General features: G+C 35.9%; 5 protein-coding genes across 6 annotated transcripts; 1 reads left to right on the top strand and 4 right to left on the bottom strand.

Moving 5' to 3' along the window:
• Positions 1-120: 120 nt before the first annotated feature.
• LOC111790472 (dymeclin-like) lies at positions 121-6,844 on the bottom strand. The gene is made up of 18 exons (XM_023671382.1): positions 6,362-6,844; positions 5,716-5,955; positions 5,326-5,389; positions 5,110-5,239; positions 4,891-5,032; positions 4,063-4,305; positions 3,879-3,963; positions 3,375-3,477; positions 2,986-3,111; positions 2,797-2,910; positions 2,335-2,453; positions 1,996-2,083; positions 1,798-1,890; positions 1,605-1,694; positions 1,316-1,435; positions 1,111-1,202; positions 715-772; positions 121-436 (listed from the first exon to the last, which is right to left on the bottom strand). Exons 1-18 carry the CDS (start codon positions 6,549-6,551, stop codon positions 353-355), a joined length of 2,181 nt encoding a protein of 726 aa, XP_023527150.1. The 5' UTR covers positions 6,552-6,844; the 3' UTR covers positions 121-352.
• An 800-nt stretch (positions 6,845-7,644) lies between these two features.
• On the bottom strand, positions 7,645-8,974 carry LOC111790492 (heat stress transcription factor A-6b-like). Its single transcript, XM_023671411.1, has 2 exons — positions 8,457-8,974; positions 7,645-8,385 (listed from the first exon to the last, which is right to left on the bottom strand). Exons 1-2 carry the CDS (start codon positions 8,766-8,768, stop codon positions 7,825-7,827), a joined length of 873 nt encoding a protein of 290 aa, XP_023527179.1. The 5' UTR covers positions 8,769-8,974; the 3' UTR covers positions 7,645-7,824.
• Positions 8,975-9,987: 1,013 nt separating this feature from the next.
• LOC111790502 (1,2-dihydroxy-3-keto-5-methylthiopentene dioxygenase 2-like) lies at positions 9,988-11,646 on the bottom strand. The gene is made up of 7 exons (XM_023671422.1): positions 11,539-11,646; positions 11,141-11,252; positions 10,971-11,065; positions 10,776-10,890; positions 10,568-10,692; positions 10,427-10,497; positions 9,988-10,318 (listed from the first exon to the last, which is right to left on the bottom strand). The coding sequence occupies exons 1-7, from the start codon at positions 11,554-11,556 to the stop codon at positions 10,252-10,254; spliced, it is 603 nt and encodes a 200-aa protein (XP_023527190.1). The 5' UTR covers positions 11,557-11,646; the 3' UTR covers positions 9,988-10,251.
• A 1,535-nt stretch (positions 11,647-13,181) lies between these two features.
• On the top strand, positions 13,182-15,008 carry LOC111790292 (probable polygalacturonase At3g15720). Its single transcript, XM_023671156.1, has 8 exons — positions 13,182-13,313; positions 13,407-13,544; positions 13,627-13,800; positions 13,894-14,101; positions 14,189-14,270; positions 14,359-14,467; positions 14,551-14,640; positions 14,775-15,008. The coding sequence occupies exons 1-8, from the start codon at positions 13,182-13,184 to the stop codon at positions 15,006-15,008; spliced, it is 1,167 nt and encodes a 388-aa protein (XP_023526924.1).
• A 459-nt stretch (positions 15,009-15,467) lies between these two features.
• On the bottom strand, positions 15,468-18,413 carry LOC111790484 (VAN3-binding protein-like). Of its 2 annotated transcripts, none has more exons than XM_023671401.1 (7): positions 18,034-18,413; positions 17,831-17,962; positions 16,993-17,416; positions 16,343-16,597; positions 16,166-16,210; positions 16,047-16,109; positions 15,468-15,850 (listed from the first exon to the last, which is right to left on the bottom strand). In XM_023671401.1, the coding sequence occupies exons 1-7, from the start codon at positions 18,286-18,288 to the stop codon at positions 15,642-15,644; spliced, it is 1,383 nt and encodes a 460-aa protein (XP_023527169.1). In that variant the 5' UTR covers positions 18,289-18,413; the 3' UTR covers positions 15,468-15,641. The 2 variants fall into 2 exon arrangements, with proteins under 2 accessions (XP_023527169.1, XP_023527170.1); XM_023671402.1 differs by having other exon boundaries at positions 17,831-17,959.
• Positions 18,414-18,914: the final 501 nt, after the last annotated feature.

The raw sequence follows: 18,914 nt of genomic DNA, 5'->3' as shown, positions 1-18,914 counted from the left end.
GTTACTTTATGAGTTCATGATTTTTTTTTACTTCCAAATTATTTTGCAAAGGTGTCATATTTATCCCGTGATTTTTTTTTCCACCTTCAAGATAATCAAAAAGATTAGAACGATATGGAATTACGTAAAAAATATAAATAATAAATAATAAATAAATAAAGCCTGACCCGACCCTAAATAGCATCGGATCAGTCGGTTCTGTAACCATACTTGGTCGGGTTGGATTGGCTTTGCTGAAAATCCGACTCGACCCAACCGGTTTTCACACCTATTTTCATCTATATACATATTCACCTTAAACTATCCACATCTCTACCGAGGATAGCAGGTATTGTCATACCTTAACATCTGGCTAAGGATCGATGTAGATCGCCAACTTCTGAGCCTCACCATCTGGTTGCTTATCATCTACCGTTGTGTCTTCATCCTCTTCTTTCTGTGATATTAAATATGCAAGTATACAATTCAATACTTAAATCTCACGTTAGATTCGCTGTGAATTAAATTGTAGGCATATTTCCATTTTGTTCATCTTCGTTTTTCCCTTTATTGTTTTGGTAGTTCAGTTTTAAACGTGTTGAAAGTTCAGCTAAACTTGGCTAAAATTTACACAGGCAGAAAGCTAAACAGGCAAATTTTCAAAAAAGAGCAAGGAAGAAAGGAAAATTCAGTTCACTTGGTAAAAGTTAATTATATATAGCTGAAGACACTTACTTCTGAAGGAAGATTGGCCGGAAACAAATTTATGACTCCAGCATTGAAGTTGAATCCACTGAAAAAGTTGGATATAGAGAAGAGAAGCCAAAGATTAGCTACATGTACTAGATTGAAGAAAAGCGAGGAAATAAAAGAAAATCTGATGAATAAGAGAACTGATATGTTCACTTAATAAATTTAACAAGTCGATACGATAACAACATGAAATGTTCCCAAGAGGATTCAAAACTCCACAAAAATAAAACAACTACTAAAATGAATTTATAAGCAGAAAATTAATTTTAAAATCTGGCTACATGGGAATTTCATGAATTATGATGTGGGACAACCGACCTCTGTTTTGATTTCTCAAATATATAGATTTTGCCAAGAAGGAGGATGAAGGAAAGATACCAGGTTGATAGTACAAGCTGCCACACATATGGAATGAAGAACTCTTCGGGATGACTCTCTTGCTCATACGTGAAACGTAATTGAGTAAACATCTACAATAATGTAAACTCATATAGAAGATCAAAGCAGTAAGGAAAGTGATCTCCAAAAATCATTTGTGAAACTTGGAAGAGGCTATTCAGCTAAACATTGGGTTTCTTCTCACCTTCAATCCTTCCCCACGCCATGATCTGCAGTTATTAATGATAACCTGCAGCACTTTCTCTACTGACCAATCACCATCCATTCTTTGAGCATCTATGCGGCTATTGAAGAAATCTAATACCTACACCGTTTTAACAAGTAAATAAGTCCTGCAACTGACGGACAAAGCCTAACAAGTAGTAAGTCAAATTGAAATATAAACAGGGATGGGGGAGAAAATAAAATAAAATTGTAACAAATTCTAAAGCATAGTCCCTTTGGGGCTTCCGATAAAATATTCAGAAGCATACAGTGTAAATGTTCTCAAGAAGTTCATTAAATCGCGGGTGATTCTTGAATGGTTGAAATACTTCCTGCCTGTGCATTATTGCATATATAAACTGCGGAAGTGTACAGATTCCATAACAAAAGAGGTGAGTTAATAAGAATAAAGCTAAATACAAAACCAATTATTGAATCTTCCATCAGCTTCTATGATGTTACCTCTGGATTCCGTGGTAGAGCATAAGACAGAGTAGCATTCAGAATTTCAAGGACAAGTCTCAAGAAGTCGGTATAAATATGTATCTCAGTGGGCTACAACAAAAAAAATCTACCTCTGTAACACATGAAATATTGTGCAACCATCCATAGAACCATATACGAATTTGGTTATGACCCTACAAATTATTAATGAATTACCGCATCATCTGCTGGGAAATTGATTTCTGTGTAGTCGGTTTTAGCATTGTCTACCTTAATGTTTTTGAGTTCTGCCGATCTGTTATACCTACACCCAAAGTTACGGCAGGAACGCAGCTCATAAGACAAACTATAATACAAGAGTCGTCCCATGAGAATAGATGTCCATAAGTTGGTCATAACACAAAAAAAAAAAAAATGTTTTAAGAGTTCATCCATTTAAATAAGAAAAATTAAAGTGGAAGCCATCTCATCTCTGATTAAAAGGGAATTGTGTATGGTGCCATGGAAAAGAATTATAAGGGCAAAATCAGCCAACAGAAGGAATTAATGACATACTTTCTTGAAAGCATATCAAAAAGGCTGACAAGCCTCTGAGATGCATATGAACTCAAACGGTGGACATGAGGAGCCATGTTTGCTAATGTCGCAAGACAAGTTGTATGGAGATATACATCCTGTAAAAAAGTTACCATATACGTCACATAATTTATGTGTATGTACTAAGAAAATGAGAAGTAGATGAAGAAGAAGACAGGGAACAGATTCCAGGAATAGTTTGTTGAAATATTGCGCGCAAGTAGGTTATACAACATATTACGTGCTTAAATACAAACCCATGGTATTTGTCACTCCACAAGCATTTAACATATTTTTTTAATTTTATCCCAAGCATTTAAGACTTCGGAATTAGATAAAAAGGGCATGTGAAAACGATATCATCTGTACATGGAACCACACAGAACGTTTGTTGTAATTACTACAATCATACTTTAATCAGATGGGCGTGTCAAGTCATACCCGCAACTTAGATAGGTTGAACTGTACGGTCCTGATCAAGATTATTACCACCAGAGAACCAAGAGATGTTTGATGAAGAAGACGCTCCTTATACCAAGGAACCGTAGGAAGTATCTGTACATGTAGTAATAAAAATTAAGAGAACCTCATATAAGCAAGAAACCATGCAAGAGGGTATATCAGCCTTACCAGTTTGTGAATGCTTGCATTGAATGAAGAATCCTGACTAAGAATTAAAAGTATAATCAGCAGCATGTAGATTTGATTAGATGACCTCGTTGAAGCATTATAGAGTGCCTCCAAAATTGGCATCAACTGTTTATAGATTATCAAACAGAAGACAAAGTATGAAACAGTCGTTACATAACTGCATGAAGTGGATATGGAGTCGTTATACAATCTTAACACCGCAACAATATTTTGAATAAAGTCACAAACAGAAATGACTAATCCAAATGAATCCCCATCAATCGATCTAAGTAATCTTAGTTAAATCACACTAGCCAAAGCGTTGCACTTGATTAATATGCATGTATGATGTACCCCAAGATATTGGAATTTGCACTCCAGCAACTTACCAATGTGTCCAAATCAGTTCGCACCAAAACATATTCCAAGAAATCAGAATTCCCTTGCAATAATGAGTAGAGCAGAAGCACAGAGCCCTCGTCAGCCAAGCACCTGCAGATACATATCCTATTAAGGGCTCAAAGCAAAAGGTTGTCTCATGTCATCAGCCTTTGCGCCGAAAAATAGTATATCGATGCAAAGTATGCACTTATTCTAACTTAACCAGGTACTACAGCACAGTAAATGATCTATGATCTGGGAAATATAATTAATCCATACTCAAAGCAACAAGAAACTGCAAGATTTTTCACTAAACTAAAATATAGTTCACAACAATAATGGGTAGAAAAAGGCTGGGGGGTAGGGGGAGGTGAACTTGAAAATGATACTAAAAAAATTTAAAACCATGCAATTATAGAGTATAGCAACTAGAGCCCTGAATGCATAAAACATAACACGTGGATTTTAAACATTATTATCAACGTTTGTTCAAGAACAAAGAAAATACATACATTCCAAGAGTATCAAACAGCAAAGCAAATGGTAACCGCACAAAGGGACCATTATGTGCATTACCATCTGAATCAACACGATCAACTGCAACCACAAGCATAATAAACCAGCATCAAACGTGCATAAACTGGCTAAACCATGAGAAGGAAATAGCAACGTAGAAAAGAAAACTTAATATCTTACATTCAACATCAGATGCATTTTCTAAGGCCTTGCAATACGGATTATCATAAAAGGTTGCATTCTCTTTCAAAAGAGAATCTAAGCTAACATTATCACCACTTGCTAGAGATTCATTGCTAACAATACACTTGCGATAATGAATGAGAATGAGAAGAACGTTTAGACTGCAATCAGCCAATGGACTCTCAGAGCCTTGGGAAGTTGAACTGACAAGGTAGTTGAATGGCATTAACACGAAATTTGCTGTAGAAAGGGAAACATGTTAGCAGAGGTTTATATCAGCAACAGGAGCTTCAAACTGTCTCCCACACTCAACAATCACATTCACAACTAAAAATACAATAAACCACATGCCAAACCAGATAAAGAGGCTTAGTATCTTTCTGTGAATGAAAGAAGAAAAAACTCGTCTACTAAAGAGTTGGGACAACAAAATGACATGGGCATATGGATGTTAGAAACTTAATTCAAGAAAAAACAAGAGAAACACTAGACATAGCAATGTGATAGAGTCAATTAAACCCAATCCTGGATGTCCAGTTTCACTGTCATTAATGAAGAACCAAAAAGTAGTGAAAGATAGATCTTGAAGACGAAATATGACAAAAGCTGCCTCTTAAGAAATGACATTTTTTTAACACAACTAAATCAGAGAACTAAAACCAGTAATTGGACAAGAAATTACACCAAGCGTTGCACATATACTCTACAAAATCAGCTTCAAAGACACGAGTGAATGAAATTCATTAAAAATGACATTAAAGATATTCTTATCGACTTAGTGTCTGCTGGCAAACACTCAAAAAAGTGGAAGAAAAAGTGTCGTACCTGCCGCAGAACTGACTCTCTGAAAGACACCGGACTGATTTGCATCATAAAATATGGGATAGGAACTATTTAAAGGTAGGTTCGGCCGACTTATAAAATTGAGTAGTAGTTTTCGCATGACCACAATAACCAAGGCACTGTCCTGAAAATTACAATGAGAACTTAGCCACAACAAACTTCGACATTTTGAAGTTTCGACTAAGTTAAAAATCCAGTTACCTGAGCCATGGCGGCATCAATGAACGGATTAAAATCCTTTGGTCTCGGAGATGGACCAGAGAGAAGTTGAGTTGACATGGCAATCAGCATAAAGTTAAGCAGTTCAACATGGAGGAGGTATTTCTCGTCGCTATTAAGAAAACACTATACAATCAGAATAATAAATCCTAAATATTTCTCCATCAGGGAGGGGAAGGATTAATCCAACACTTTTACCTTACATTAACCGAACCAATAAAGCTAAGAACAGAGTGCATTACAAAAACTTCAACATTTTGATCTGCAAAATATAAAAGGAGGAAGAATGAAGCCTATAGTATATCGAAGAGAACTAGAAAATATGGCTAAAACAGCTAGACGTGCTGGTTGAGCAACAGAAACAATCAATGGAAGTTCAATAATAGAAACAATCTCAAACAGATATACAAATTCAACCAACGTCATACATGCAGAATCAACCGAAACAATGAGATTGTAGTGACCTTTTCTAAGCGCATACTTGCATATAAGAGATCATTTTATGATGTGGAGAGCGAGTTAGTAAAATCATCAACTCCCATTCTACAGTGTATAAATAAGAAGGTATGACACCTAAACAAGCTTTACCTCCTATGAATTCTTTTGATGCTGATTCGGTATCGTTTAAGGACAGACATAACTCTTCAATCCTGTCACTTTTCGCATTTTCAATCAAGTGCTTCAAGAACACGGATGAGACATAAACGGCGTTAATTGCCTTCTCATAAGTCAAGGATGATGCTCCGGAGTTCGTAATGCACTCTTGCAAGCACCATGCCATGTGGATTAAAATCTTTGCAAGATGCCTCGTCTTGTAGTTGTTTGTTGCTGCACAAGTAACGCAAAGCCTAAGAGATGTAAAGATGCACAAGGTTGCTAAAACCTTTCACAATAATGTCCAGTGCCGCAGCCCACCCTTAAACAAAGCCAATTGCTACGAACTCAGTATTTGCTTAATTAAAACAAAAAATGTCATGCGCACTAGAATCTGTCAGTTTGAACCATAGCACATAAAAGCTCCAACATGGCACCTACGCATTAATCAAGGCCTAATGGAATCTTACGCGGCACATAATCGTGTCCATTAACATAAACTATCTAACTAATTAAGAAGCTAGATCACATTCAATTTGGCATCTAGTCTTCCCTCTGAGCCAGACCAATAGTACAACAGAGTTTAAGGAAGCGAAATCCTACTCTTAAAATGTTTAAAGAAATTGAAGGCATGACCAACCTAAAAGCTCGCAAGCTTGTTGAACGGAGTCAGTCGGCCATTGCAGGCTAAGAGGAAGCTCAATCAATTTCTGCCAGAAATCAGAGGAAATAGGAAACGACTCCTCTCCGACAAAAGTTCCGATTAGATACTCCACCGTATCCTGCGGCCGTGAGTTGGTCCGACGCGGCGTAGAAGGTACAGCCCCCATCTAAACACCAAGCAACAAAATAAAAAACCCTAGATGCTCAGATTCTCGACTCACTCCTTCAGTACGGTGCCAATGCCGATCAGAATTCAAAACCAAGCAAATTCAAGCCGTAGTAAATTCACACCGACGGCATTACACATAAAGAAACTCAGAGACGCTCGATCACACTTGTTATCAACAAACGCAATAATCCTTCCCCGTTCGTTACGAACAATGAGAAATGGTAAAGAAACCGGAGGAGCTTCCAATCGAAGGCTTTCAGAACTGAACAAACAAGAAAAATATAAGAAAATAAAAATAGTACTATCGGTTTTACGACGTCGATACGTCACACAAATTTACTCCATTTCCAGAATTGCCCTCGTAGTGGTTCCTTTAATTTCCCATTAATTTTATTTATCCACATATTTTCTAAATTACGCAGGATTAATTTAGAATCTGATTCCGTGGGGCCCACAAATTTGTTAAGGGGCCCACAAATAAGGACAAACTTTATAATTTAGATTTTTCTCAATTATTCATAAAAGTCAACAAACAAAAATACATCACTTTAATTTTAGTTGGGGGAGAAATAAATTAAATTTGTTTCCTTTCGAGTTTAGTCTCTAAATTTGTAATATTCTTTGTATTTGACAAGTTTTTAAATTTTCAGTTTCGAGTTTAATATTCAAAAAGTCAATTATATATTAAATACAAAATAAAAAAGGAAAAAAATTGGAAGCTTATTTAGGTAGTAAAATTAGAATTAAATTTAATAAAATTGGTTTAGCGTTTGAGCTATAATCACGTGTGTGCGTGTCTACTGCACTTATTAATGGGATTTGTAAGTAGTGGGAATCAACGGATGAGATCTCGACAAATTGGAGGGAAGCGATATTGACGGTTTGATGGATGGTGATTAGACAAGAAAGGAAATTCGTGAATAACATGAGAAGTTGGGCTGTCGGTAGGCCCATATTAATGTCGGACGTTTGGAGGCCCATGGAGTTCGGCCCTTTGGAATATATATATAATAATAATAATAATAATTAAAAATTATTATTATTATTTTAAGATTAGAGCTCAAAATTCAAAATTTAAGGGATGATGAAAGTCCATCAGCTAATTTAAGGAATATGATCCTGTTTATAAACAAAGAATGATGTCTGGATGAAGCTTTTTCAAAAGCCTAAAACAGAGCTTGTGCTCAAGGTAGGTGGATAATATCATACAAGAGTGGAATGGTTAGTATAACATGATATCATAGCTATGTTCTAAACTTAGTCGCGTTTGTTTAACAATCTTCATTGTTCAACAAATTCTCCCAAAACCTTGCATCCAAATCATCATCTTTCTCTAAACTCTCATCTTTTCGGTTCATTTGATCATCAATGGCGACAGAGTTCACAACGGGGGGCTGTCCTTGGTCGATGTGTCGTCTTCGCTTCGGGTTGATAGCGTCCTCTAATTCTCTGTGCCTGTGTTTTTGATGGATTAAGTGTTGGATGAAATCTGGGTTTTGAATTGCTTTTGCCAAAAAGTTCATCATTAGTTGTTGCTTTGTCTCTGTTTTTTTCAGCCGCCGTTCCATTGTTCGGAGGTACGTTTTCATGGTTTGCTGCTGTTGTCTTAGCTTCACTATCTCCACCATTAATACCTGTTTGTCACGCTGCAGCTGGTTGACATCGCCGTCGAGCCCAAACCGTCCGACCTCGACACATGGGTCTGGAGCTTGGTGAGAAACGTTCGGTTGCAGAGCTTTTCTCCTTCGAATCAGCTTCAGAAGATGTCTCTGCCCTCGCAAGAAGCTTTCGTGAGCGAATTCCCACTTGTCTGGATCCACCTTTCTAAATCCCTACCAGAAAAAAACATAGAACAAATTGGATTTGGTTGAATTAAAACAATACCCATTTGAAATTGACTTACGTAGGTATTCAGTTGTCTAACGAAGCTTGAGAAATTGCAGTGTTTGAAGTATTTGGGAAGGAGGGTTAAGGAAAAGGATTGAAGATCCCAAACCACGAAGCTATTGTTGCCTCTGCTCCAAGACACAATATGATCGGTGGCTGTGTCTTCGATAATTTCGTATGTTTTTGTCAGAAATGGCGGCGGACCTGCTTCGTGAATCCCCTCCATCGGCTGAGGAGGAGGTGCCGTCGCCGTGGGTGGCAAAACTCCGCCGGAGAAGGAAGAACTCGACGCCGGAAACTCCTCCTTCACCTGGCGGGAAAAATTCATGATCTGGGTCGTTTTGAAATTCAGTCGAGAAGGAAAAAGTGAAGAACTGAAGAGACGAGGTGAGAGAGAGAAGGTGTTGAAGGGAGAAACGAATCGGCGCTAATTATAGAAACAGGGGAAAGAAACAGGGGAGGCATTTCCCCTTTGAGAATGGCGTGAATTTAATTAAGGAAGGTGTGACAGATATTTTTCTCTCTCTTAAAGAATATTTCTTACTCATTTGGGAAAGTCATAATTTTTTTTTTCTTTTTGGAATTTTTAATTCTGGAAAAGGAACACGTGGACCAATGAATCTTCATGTGGGGTCATCTTTAATATAAAATAAACATATTATAAGAGAAATATCTGGTAGAGTTTGATTTGCCGACTAAACCTGTTTGATAAATACAAAAAGTTTAAAAAAAAAATCTTTAGGCCAATAGATTTAAGTCTAATTTTCTTTTAATTTTTGTTTTTTAACATTTCATTTTCACCTTAATTTTTATTTAGATTTTTAGTTTCAAAAATATTTAAATTTTATGTTTTATTTCTATTTGTTATTTCATCTCTAATCTTGAATTAACTAGTATCAATCTTCACTAGTTTTTCTATACATTAGTTAAAATTAATTAAAAAATCAAATGAAAATTAAACTAACAACCATAACAACCCTTTTTTATTTAAGAATGATGAGAATCAAAAGATATTTTTTCTATAAAAAAATTAAAATAAATAGTTAAGCTTTTTTTTTTTTTTTTTAATGCAAAATTGTTCTTATAATATAATAAAATATCATTTAAAAATTTAGAAGGTAATTAAAAATTAAAATAAAGGTGGGAGAGACACGTGTAGGACTGTAAAGGTGGGAGAGACACGTGGTGGCGCCTGAAGCGGCATTGTTTCTCAGCCAATGACGCGTAACTAAATACACCACTTAACACTTCTGTTTTTCCCTTCTTTTTTATTTTTTATTCTTGTACCAGCTAAGGACTCGTGTGGATCCTGCTCACACCATAGCCCCCAATATTAATCTTTAATTCTTTATTGTAATAGTGCACATTGGAGTCATTAGTTCCACGTTGACTAATTTAAAGGAAGACAAGCATGACAAGCGTAGTTCCACGTTGACTAATTTAAAGGAATACAAGCATGACAAGCGTAGTCCCACGTTGACTAATTTAAAGGAAGACAAGCATGACAAGCGTAGTCCCACGATGACTAATTAAAAGGAAGACAAGCATGACAGGCATAGTCCCACGTTAACTAATTAAAAGGAAGACAAGCATGACAAGCGTAGTCCCACGTTGACTAATTAAAAGAAAGATTACGACACTATCTTTATTGGAAGAAGACCTCTTGAGAAAACTAAAAGCAAAGTCATAAGAGTCTATTCTCAAAGCGAACAATATTATACCATTGGACATTCGTCGTTCCTGATAGCGCCAGACATTTCCAAGAAAACGAACATGCATACCAAACCATACAGATAATAACTTTTCAGAGTTCATGCTGCAGCATCAACGGCTTGCTTACCAGCTTCCTTCTCCACAAAACATTTAAGATACTCCTTCCTGCAGAGCAGCAACAGAGGTTAGAGTGATATGTGTAACAGAGACAAATTCATGGCAGGGGGCACAAGAGAAAAGCTCATGACCGAACCAACCAAGCAATGGCAATACCTTGCGGGAAGATGATCGTTGGGACGGTTGTGAGGAGTCCACACAGGATCACCAACAAAGAGTCGCATAGCCTATAAAAATTTGCTTCATCAGAAACATTGTAATTGGGTTGTTACTTAGAAGCTTGTTCTATTGGTATACCTTGATGTAATTGTCAGAATCAAGAGTAAATCGATGATAAATTCCAGCAGGCAACACGATCATTGCTCCCTTCTTTACCCAAACGCGAATCCATTTGTCATTCAGATCCCTAACATCAAAATAACCTTCATCCACCCACGTTAAAGAAAATGAAGATTATAACCTACATATATGGATGGTTGAAGATCAGAAATATAACTAATCCTACCACTTCCAGACACACAATAACGGATCTCCTCATCGATGTGAAGGTGTTCCTCATAAAAGCTTTTAATCTTCTCTTCATAATTAGGAAGCTTTTCTGGACAGACCTCACAAAAGTCCTGACAAAATCGATTTCAAGCCAATTTTCTCAAGCATAAGAACATGTTCTTGTCCCTAAGGAAAATTCAAACGCTATTACCATGTAGGAGTAATTACGATCACGACGTATCTTCATCAATTCCTCATCTGTTTCATATATGTCTGCGTCTAGTCTCCAGCTCAGAACTCCAAGTTCTAAAATGTAAACATATTTCACACGATGTAAGTCTACCTGAAATCACATAGCTCTGTACAACTAGCAAGGCTTACCATCCAGTTGTTGCAGGGACAGATACTGCTTGGGCTCAAGGTGATGGGGAAGCCTCTGGTCTTCGTCACTATCATCCATATACCATGCCTGAATCACTTCCTCTCTTGGATCCTGTAAATGCAAGTTTCAGTCTAGGGCAGCACCGTCTTGATATTAGGAGTTAGCAGAAGAACAAACCGCGCAAGATTTTCAGGACAGAAAACGAAATCTCAAGAAGAAATCATCCAAAAATTTTCCATAAATCCAAAGCCGATTGCCTATTGACCCTAAATCTACTCCATCCCGAAGTGAGGCAGAAATGAAGCCAAAACTCTCAACGGAAATGAAGATCAGTAGAATTTGTGGCGATCAAAGACATGGAAAGAAACGATGCAAAGAATTAGAAAGAGACATTTACCTTTTCAGGAACAGCCATCGTCAACTGCAACCTTCGGCCTCTGCTTCAGAATAAAAATCCCGATCAACGCGTGAACGGGCGAAAATGAAGCACCTATATACCGATTCATTGCACCCGAAAAAGACGATAATACCCTGTCTAGATTCATTGGTATTTTCTTCCCACCTTTTTATTTTCTATTGGGCGATATTTAAAGGGAAAAAAAGAAAAAAGAAAAAAAAAAATCGTGTAACAGTTATTGTGCTTGAATATCATATATTTATGGACTTTCCATAAATGAGAGTTTTTTACATTAATAAAATAAATGTGCAAAGAAAGAATATAAGAAAAGGGTATAGTTGGAAATAGAATACCAGAATCGCAGGTTCATTTGGTGGAAGCTTGGACCGGACCGGAGAGCAGACCGGTGGGTCCAGTTACGGTTGGCGATTTTGGGTTTTCGAATTTAAAAATTAAATTAAAACTTTAATCTAAAATTAATTTAAAGTAATTGTGATGGAAATTTAGTAAAAACTAATTTATTTATAAATTTGAAGTTAATTAATACACATATGATTATTTAACTTAGAAATCAAATGAAAAAAAAAAATCTATTTAAGGTTAGTTTTGAACAATTATTTATAAATTTTAAATCAAATAATACGACATTGGTTTAAACTATAACCTAATTCCATAATTATACATGAATTTATTTTAGTTCGTAGATCATTCGTACTGTTCCTAAGACGTTGAACAAGATTGTTGCAAATGGGTTGGCACCGTTCGAAGCCGGTTAATCGAGAATCCAACCAAAAAAAATTATAGAAAAAACAAGTCTGATTGAGCCTAACTCAACCGATTCCACCCGTTACAATGCCAAAAAGACCGTAGACAAAGTCAATAAGATAGATATAATAATAATAAAACAATACACTTTCGTACATACCTAGTATTGGGGTTTTATTTTTTGTCTTTTTATAATACCTCCCTTTATAGTATTTGGTAGGTAAGAAAAACGGTTGCATAAAAAATATAATATAGTAAATTAATAAATAAAATAAAATTTAACAAAATTCACAGATTTTAACCAAATAACAGTATCCACTAAATAATAAAAACTGTTATTACTCTTAATTAGATTACTAATTATACTAAAAATAATAATTAAATTACCAAAAATGTTGCATCTCATACAAAAATAAGTTTATAATTCTACAAATTTGGACCAATTGTCTCACTTTCTTAGTCACTTACCATACATATACATACAAAAACTATTAATTTCTCAAAATAAATATCCCCATAATTAATCACCTGAAATAAATTTTATTTATATTTATTTAAAAAATTACCTAAAATAAATATAATTTTTATATATTATTATTTTTTATTTTTTATTTTTTTTATAGAATTTTAATAAGTAATCCATATATGAGATTTGCTTTTATCAAGCCCATAATTTAATCAAATCCCAATTTATTTTTCATTCCATATTTTCCTTTTCTAATTTTCCATTCTTCCAAAATATATCTTTTTTAAAATTAAATTTTACATTTTTCATTTCTCTGCTCTATATAAGCTAGCCATATCCATTCATTCATCACCATCCAATTCTCTCGTATTTTCATCTCTTAACGCTCCAAATTCTCCATTTTAGCTCAAGAATGAAGCTTCTTGTTTCCTTTGTTTTCCTCTTTTCCATTGCTGTTTTAAGCTCATTGACAGAATCAGCTTCGTCGTATTTCAATGTTCTTGATTATGGAGCAAATGGAAATGGCAAAAAAGATGATTCAGAAGTAAGTAGTTTAATCTGAATGTCGATTTTTTAAAGAAGGGTTCTCTCTTTATACTTGTAATGACTTGTTTTATTTGTCTTTCTCTATGTCAAGGCTTTTTTGAAAGCATGGAATGATGTATGTGCATCAACAGAAGACAACCCAACGTTACGTGTACCATCTGGAAAAACTTTCCTATTGAACCCTCTCAAATTCCAGGGTCCTTGCAAGTCCAAACGAATCAATTTTGATGTAGCTTACCTAACCCCGTTTCTCATAAAATTGAAATTGAAAAATTTATGGTAAATTTATACACTATTTTGTGATTTTATAGCTTGGTGGAAGTGTAATGGCTCCAACCAAGGATGAATGGTCCGGAGATGGTGTTGATAAATGGATCCAATTTTACGACATAGATTCTCTCACCGTTAAAGGAGATGGACGGTTTGATGGCCAAGGTTCTTCTTGGTGGGACAAAGATTGTCATAAACATTGCAAACGGCCAACGGTAACTTGTTATTATTATTATTATTTTCTTTTAACCTTTTTACTTTTTTTTAATTATTACTACGGGTTAAATTTATAATATATGATTTTGCAGGCAATATTTTTCCACAACTGCAACGGTCTTCATCTAAGTAAAACGAAGCATGTTAATAGTGGCAAAAATCATATGTCCATAAATTGTTGCAATGATGTAATTATTTCAGATATTCATATTACTGCTCCTGATGAGAGTCCTAATACGGATGGAATTGATATTTCTGGATCAAAAAATGTTCGTATTCAAGATTCTTTTATAGGCACAGGTAACAAATTAATGTTATGATTATCCGTAATTATTAAGTACATAATTTTATGTTTTTATTTATTGACTTCAATGTTAAATATTGCAGGTGATGATTGTGTTGCAATTAATGATGGATCTTCAAATATCGATATAACAGGTCTCACTTGTGGCCCCGGTCACGGCATAAGGTAAAAATTACATTTTTTTTTCCATGTTTGATATTCATTGAAATTTTTAATTTTTTTAATATATTTTGTGGTGTTTATTTGACTGAAGCATTGGGAGCTTAGGAAAAAACGGTGATTATAATGTTGTTGAAAATGTCTATGTAAGTGATTGTATCTTACAAGATACTCAAAACGGAGTTAGAATCAAGACTTGGGAGGTGATAATACGTTTTAATTTATTTATAAATAATATTTAATATACCATATAAAGTTTGTAAATATTTTTTAATCGTAATTACAGGGTGGATATGGATATGCAAAAAATATCACATTCGAGAAAATAACACTCGAAAATGTAAAAAACCCAATCATTATCGATCAACATTACACAGTTTATGCATATGGAAGGAAAAATAAGGTACACAACAGATCAATTTCATCCCGTTCTCATTATTATTATTATTATTTTTATTATTTTTTTGTCATAGTTTATTATATTTGGTTTTTATGTTGGTTTGTTTGTAGGGAAGGGAAATAAAAGTGAGCGATGTGACATATCGTAACGTTCATGGAACATCAGCAAATGAAAAGGCAATTACATTGGACTGTTCTCGAGCTCGTTGCACAAATATTATTATGGAAGAAGTGAACATTACGACATCAACTTCTGACGAAGAAGCCAAATCTTTTTGCCAAAATGCTGATGGAAAATCCACATCTACAGTTCCACCGGTGCCTTGTTTATCAAAATCTCATTAAAATTTTATCCTAATTATGCCTTGTTTATCAAAATCTCATTAAATTTTATAGATGCATTTTGATATATTATGGGTTGTAATAGTGGAGAACGGATTTAATGTTCCCTCTCCTAATTAAAGTCTATTGAGCTAAATAAGACTCAAAATCTTTTCTTGCAATTTTGTTTTCTTTTCCCTCCCGGTGATACTCGAAAATAATAATAATTTTTGTTAGTTAAACACAACTCTCCAAAATGGTATGATATTATCCACTTTGAGCATTTTGCTTTGGGCTTTCCAAAATGCGTCTCATTCCAATGGAGATAGTATTCATTTTCTTGATTATAACCTCATGATTTTTGCTGACGGTACCATTTTAATTTTTTAGATAACAAATAATTTTTAAAAGAAATTAATACTAAGGAAAATTTTTAAAATTTATTACATTTCAAAAAAGTAAGTTTGAATACTAGATATTATATTAAAAATGTGAATCCTTCATCCACGCCTCACTAAAGGGGAAGCCTAAGTGAAACTAAACCAACAAATTTGGTTCTTTTTGACTAAAACCCTAAACCCATTCAAACAAAACCCACCACTTTTGTCACCGACCAAACGGCGGCGTTGGCGGCAGCGGCGGCGACGGCGGCATCTCTCAAAACCTACAAATCCTCTCAGCCGCCATTAGAAGCAGCTTGGCAACTCCTTGTGTCCACATATCATACTCTCTTTGGTTTCTGCACTCGAATTCCACCACCCCTCGCAGCAATGTCTTCACCCCAAAGTACCGCCGGTCCTCGCCGCCCTCCAGCAGGTGCCGCCCTGCCCATGCCGGAATGTCTTTTACTACACCCACCACCAAATCTGTACGAACATATAATTTAATCGGTGTTTTTATTTTATTTTATTATATATAATTTAATTAAATCTATTGTAAAATGATTCGTTTCCATTTTTTTCTAACTTTGCTGCGTCTGCCCTTTACCTTTCATCAATCCCCAAGAAAGACAATTTAATTTAATTAATTAATTAATTAATTAAAAAATAAATAAAAACTCACTCTTTTTCTTTTTGGTTATGGTTCCCGCCACGTGCCTGCTCTTCATCTTCAACACAACCTGTTCAATCATGGAAACCCATGCACATGTATACAATTCATAATTAGTTGGCAAAAAAAANTGGTTCTACTCAGATAAACAGAGACGAGTTTCCAATGAAGATCGCCTGCAAATAAATAAGCTAATTAAGAGTATGATATTGTTCATTTTGAGGGTAAACTCTTCTTATAAATTTATGGTGATCTTCTTAATTAGTAAACGAGAGATTCACTCCTAACAATTTTCAACAAAAGGTTACCGTTACGAGTCAGTTTAAGAAGCTCGCAGCCATTGGCGAGCAATCCTCGGTAGCATACGGGTTGAATTATGTCAAGCTTTGAGTCACAGGGTTGCAGTTGATCTCCACTCAACTTTTGATTTACGATGATGTTGTTAATTAAGCTACCACGGCTGGAGCCCTCGCCGCTCGACGATGCTCCTCCCATCCCTTTCTCCGCTGCATTCCACACGTCCTTTGTCGCCCGTGACTTCAGCGTTGCTGCTCCTCTTAGTGCTACAATATCCATTCCACAGTGTCATAATATCAAAATATTATTAATATATATATTAAAAATCACAACTTTCTACGATATTATCAAAATTTTGCGTATAAATTCTCATTCTTTTTTGTTTTGGGCTCCCACAAATAACATAGATTACTTATAAATTCATAAAATTTATAGCCAAAAACATAGATGTGTATGCTCTACAACTCCATTTTGTTGCGGACTNAATTTAAATTTCCTCCCAACATTTATTCTTGAATTCAAAAGAAGTGAAGAATTCTTTTGAAGAAAACAAAATTCAAAGAAGAATTAGATTCAATTCTAAAAAGTTATAAAGGAATTTAAGATAAAAAATTTGTAGGACGCAACCCAATAGCCGAAAATAAGAAAACGACAATACAACCTGTGGCAGCGGCGGCGGTGAGCGTCATAATGTCGCCGGCGGACTTGACATTGACGGCGGAGCTAATAACAGAAGCGAGGTGATCATGTTCGGCTCCCATAGCTTCAGCAGCCTCCACGCATTGAGCGGCGACCAATGTAGCGGCGGAGGCCAAAGCTATATCGGTCTTATGAATATCTTCGCCGTCGTTTACTCCGTTGGAAGACGCAGAGGCGGAAGCAATGGCGGCGATGGCAGCGGCCACCCCTGCAACAGAAATAGCAGCATGAAGCTGGGCATTCTGAACTCTGTTTTCCTCTTTCCTCCTCTCCTTGCGCTCCTTCAGCCAACGCCCGACCGTCTTTCCGCCGCCAACAGCGGCGGTGCCGGACCCATTCACGGTGGCCCGAAAATGGGCATTGAAAGAATAGTTGGATCGGTAAAGCTGCATGGAATGATGGCGATTCATGATTTAGAGAAATTTAGGGGAAATGGGTTTTTTTTTTCTTTTTTCCTCTGTTCTTTTGGTTAGCAATTGATCAAGAATTGACATCGCCATGGTAGAAACGAATGAAATTGATCTGAATAATGGTCGCCGGAAACTCCCTGATTCTCGGATACCCACCATTGATTTTGATGAACCTTAAATCCTAAAGACCAGGTCTCTTCAAAGTTTCCATGGTCAACTATAATTTCCCGGAAATCCACAGTTTTAAATCATATTTAGTTAATTGAAAAACTGTTATAAACATAATATTATTGGTTTTAATTGTTGTAATAATGTAATGTAATGAAGAAATTATATCTAAAAATGGACTTATTTAATTTACGACCGACACAGAGTGACAGGAAGAGGAACCTTGGAGTCGAGGTCGGCGATTTCCGAGGGAGAAAAAGGTGGGCTGTCGGTTAATGAACCGCCGCTGTGGGCGGCGTTAAGTGGGCCGCTGCTATGCGACAGCCGACCGGAAGTCCGAGGAGACACATCCTGCTGCGCCACAAACACGGAGATTTTCAGAAAACGACACAAATTTCTCAATTTAGAAGAAATTAGGAGAGTACCGAATGAGACAAAATCCGGTCCATGACCATTTGGGAAGTTTCAGAAGAAGTAAACGAAAATGGGTTCATAAACACCAAGAACCCCTCGGCGTCGCTGCTGGAATCTTCCAACACAATATCACCCCAATTCCCGCCGCCGTGAGTGCCGGCCGGAATCCGGGAATTAACCAAATGGGTCGACGGTGAAATCCTCCAAGATCTCGAAAGGAACTCCAAGGAGGAATCCAGAGGGGCGAGGGAGGACGGCCGGGACATGGCGGAGATTGAGAAGAGGAAGACAAAAAGGGAGAGAAAATAAAAGACAGGAAATTAAACGGATTGAGTGTTGGTTAAGGTTTTTGGGGAAATTTAAGGAGAAATGTTATGTCTTTGCTGTGTGTCTTTAGTGTGTCTGTTGTGTGCCACTTTCTTGTTTCTTTTGCTTTAATCTTAAGCTTCCGGAGCTTAAACCAACAAAACAATCTAACATATTCTGCACTTCCTTTTACTTTCTCAATTTATGGAAATGGTCCCTAACTTTCCCCTATTATCAATTTTACCCATTTATATAATAATCTTAATCTTACGAAGGACTAAATTCAAATTTTACAAAAAAGAAAACTATTTTATATAATTTTCTTTCTTTAGTATTTAAAATTATAAAATATATTTTCTTTTAATCCTTTCGTTCAAACCAAACAACTCTTTTTGCCGCAAATTTAGATACTAGGGACGTTTCTTTTATTTGGGCCTTCTGGCCGAATTCTTACGGCCCAAAATGCAGCCTTCTCCATTATGGGCCCAGGCCCAATATATTTACATAATCGAGGCCCAAACTCAAAAAATAGCCAAAAATAAAAATTCAGAACTTTTTATTATTCTTTTAGGTTTTACTCATTATA

This window comes from Cucurbita pepo, chromosome LG03, assembly GCF_002806865.2.
Source record: "Cucurbita pepo subsp. pepo cultivar mu-cu-16 chromosome LG03, ASM280686v2, whole genome shotgun sequence".
NCBI classification, from domain to species: domain Eukaryota; kingdom Viridiplantae; phylum Streptophyta; class Magnoliopsida; order Cucurbitales; family Cucurbitaceae; genus Cucurbita; species Cucurbita pepo.
This window is presented reverse-complemented; position numbering and strand designations above follow the sequence as displayed.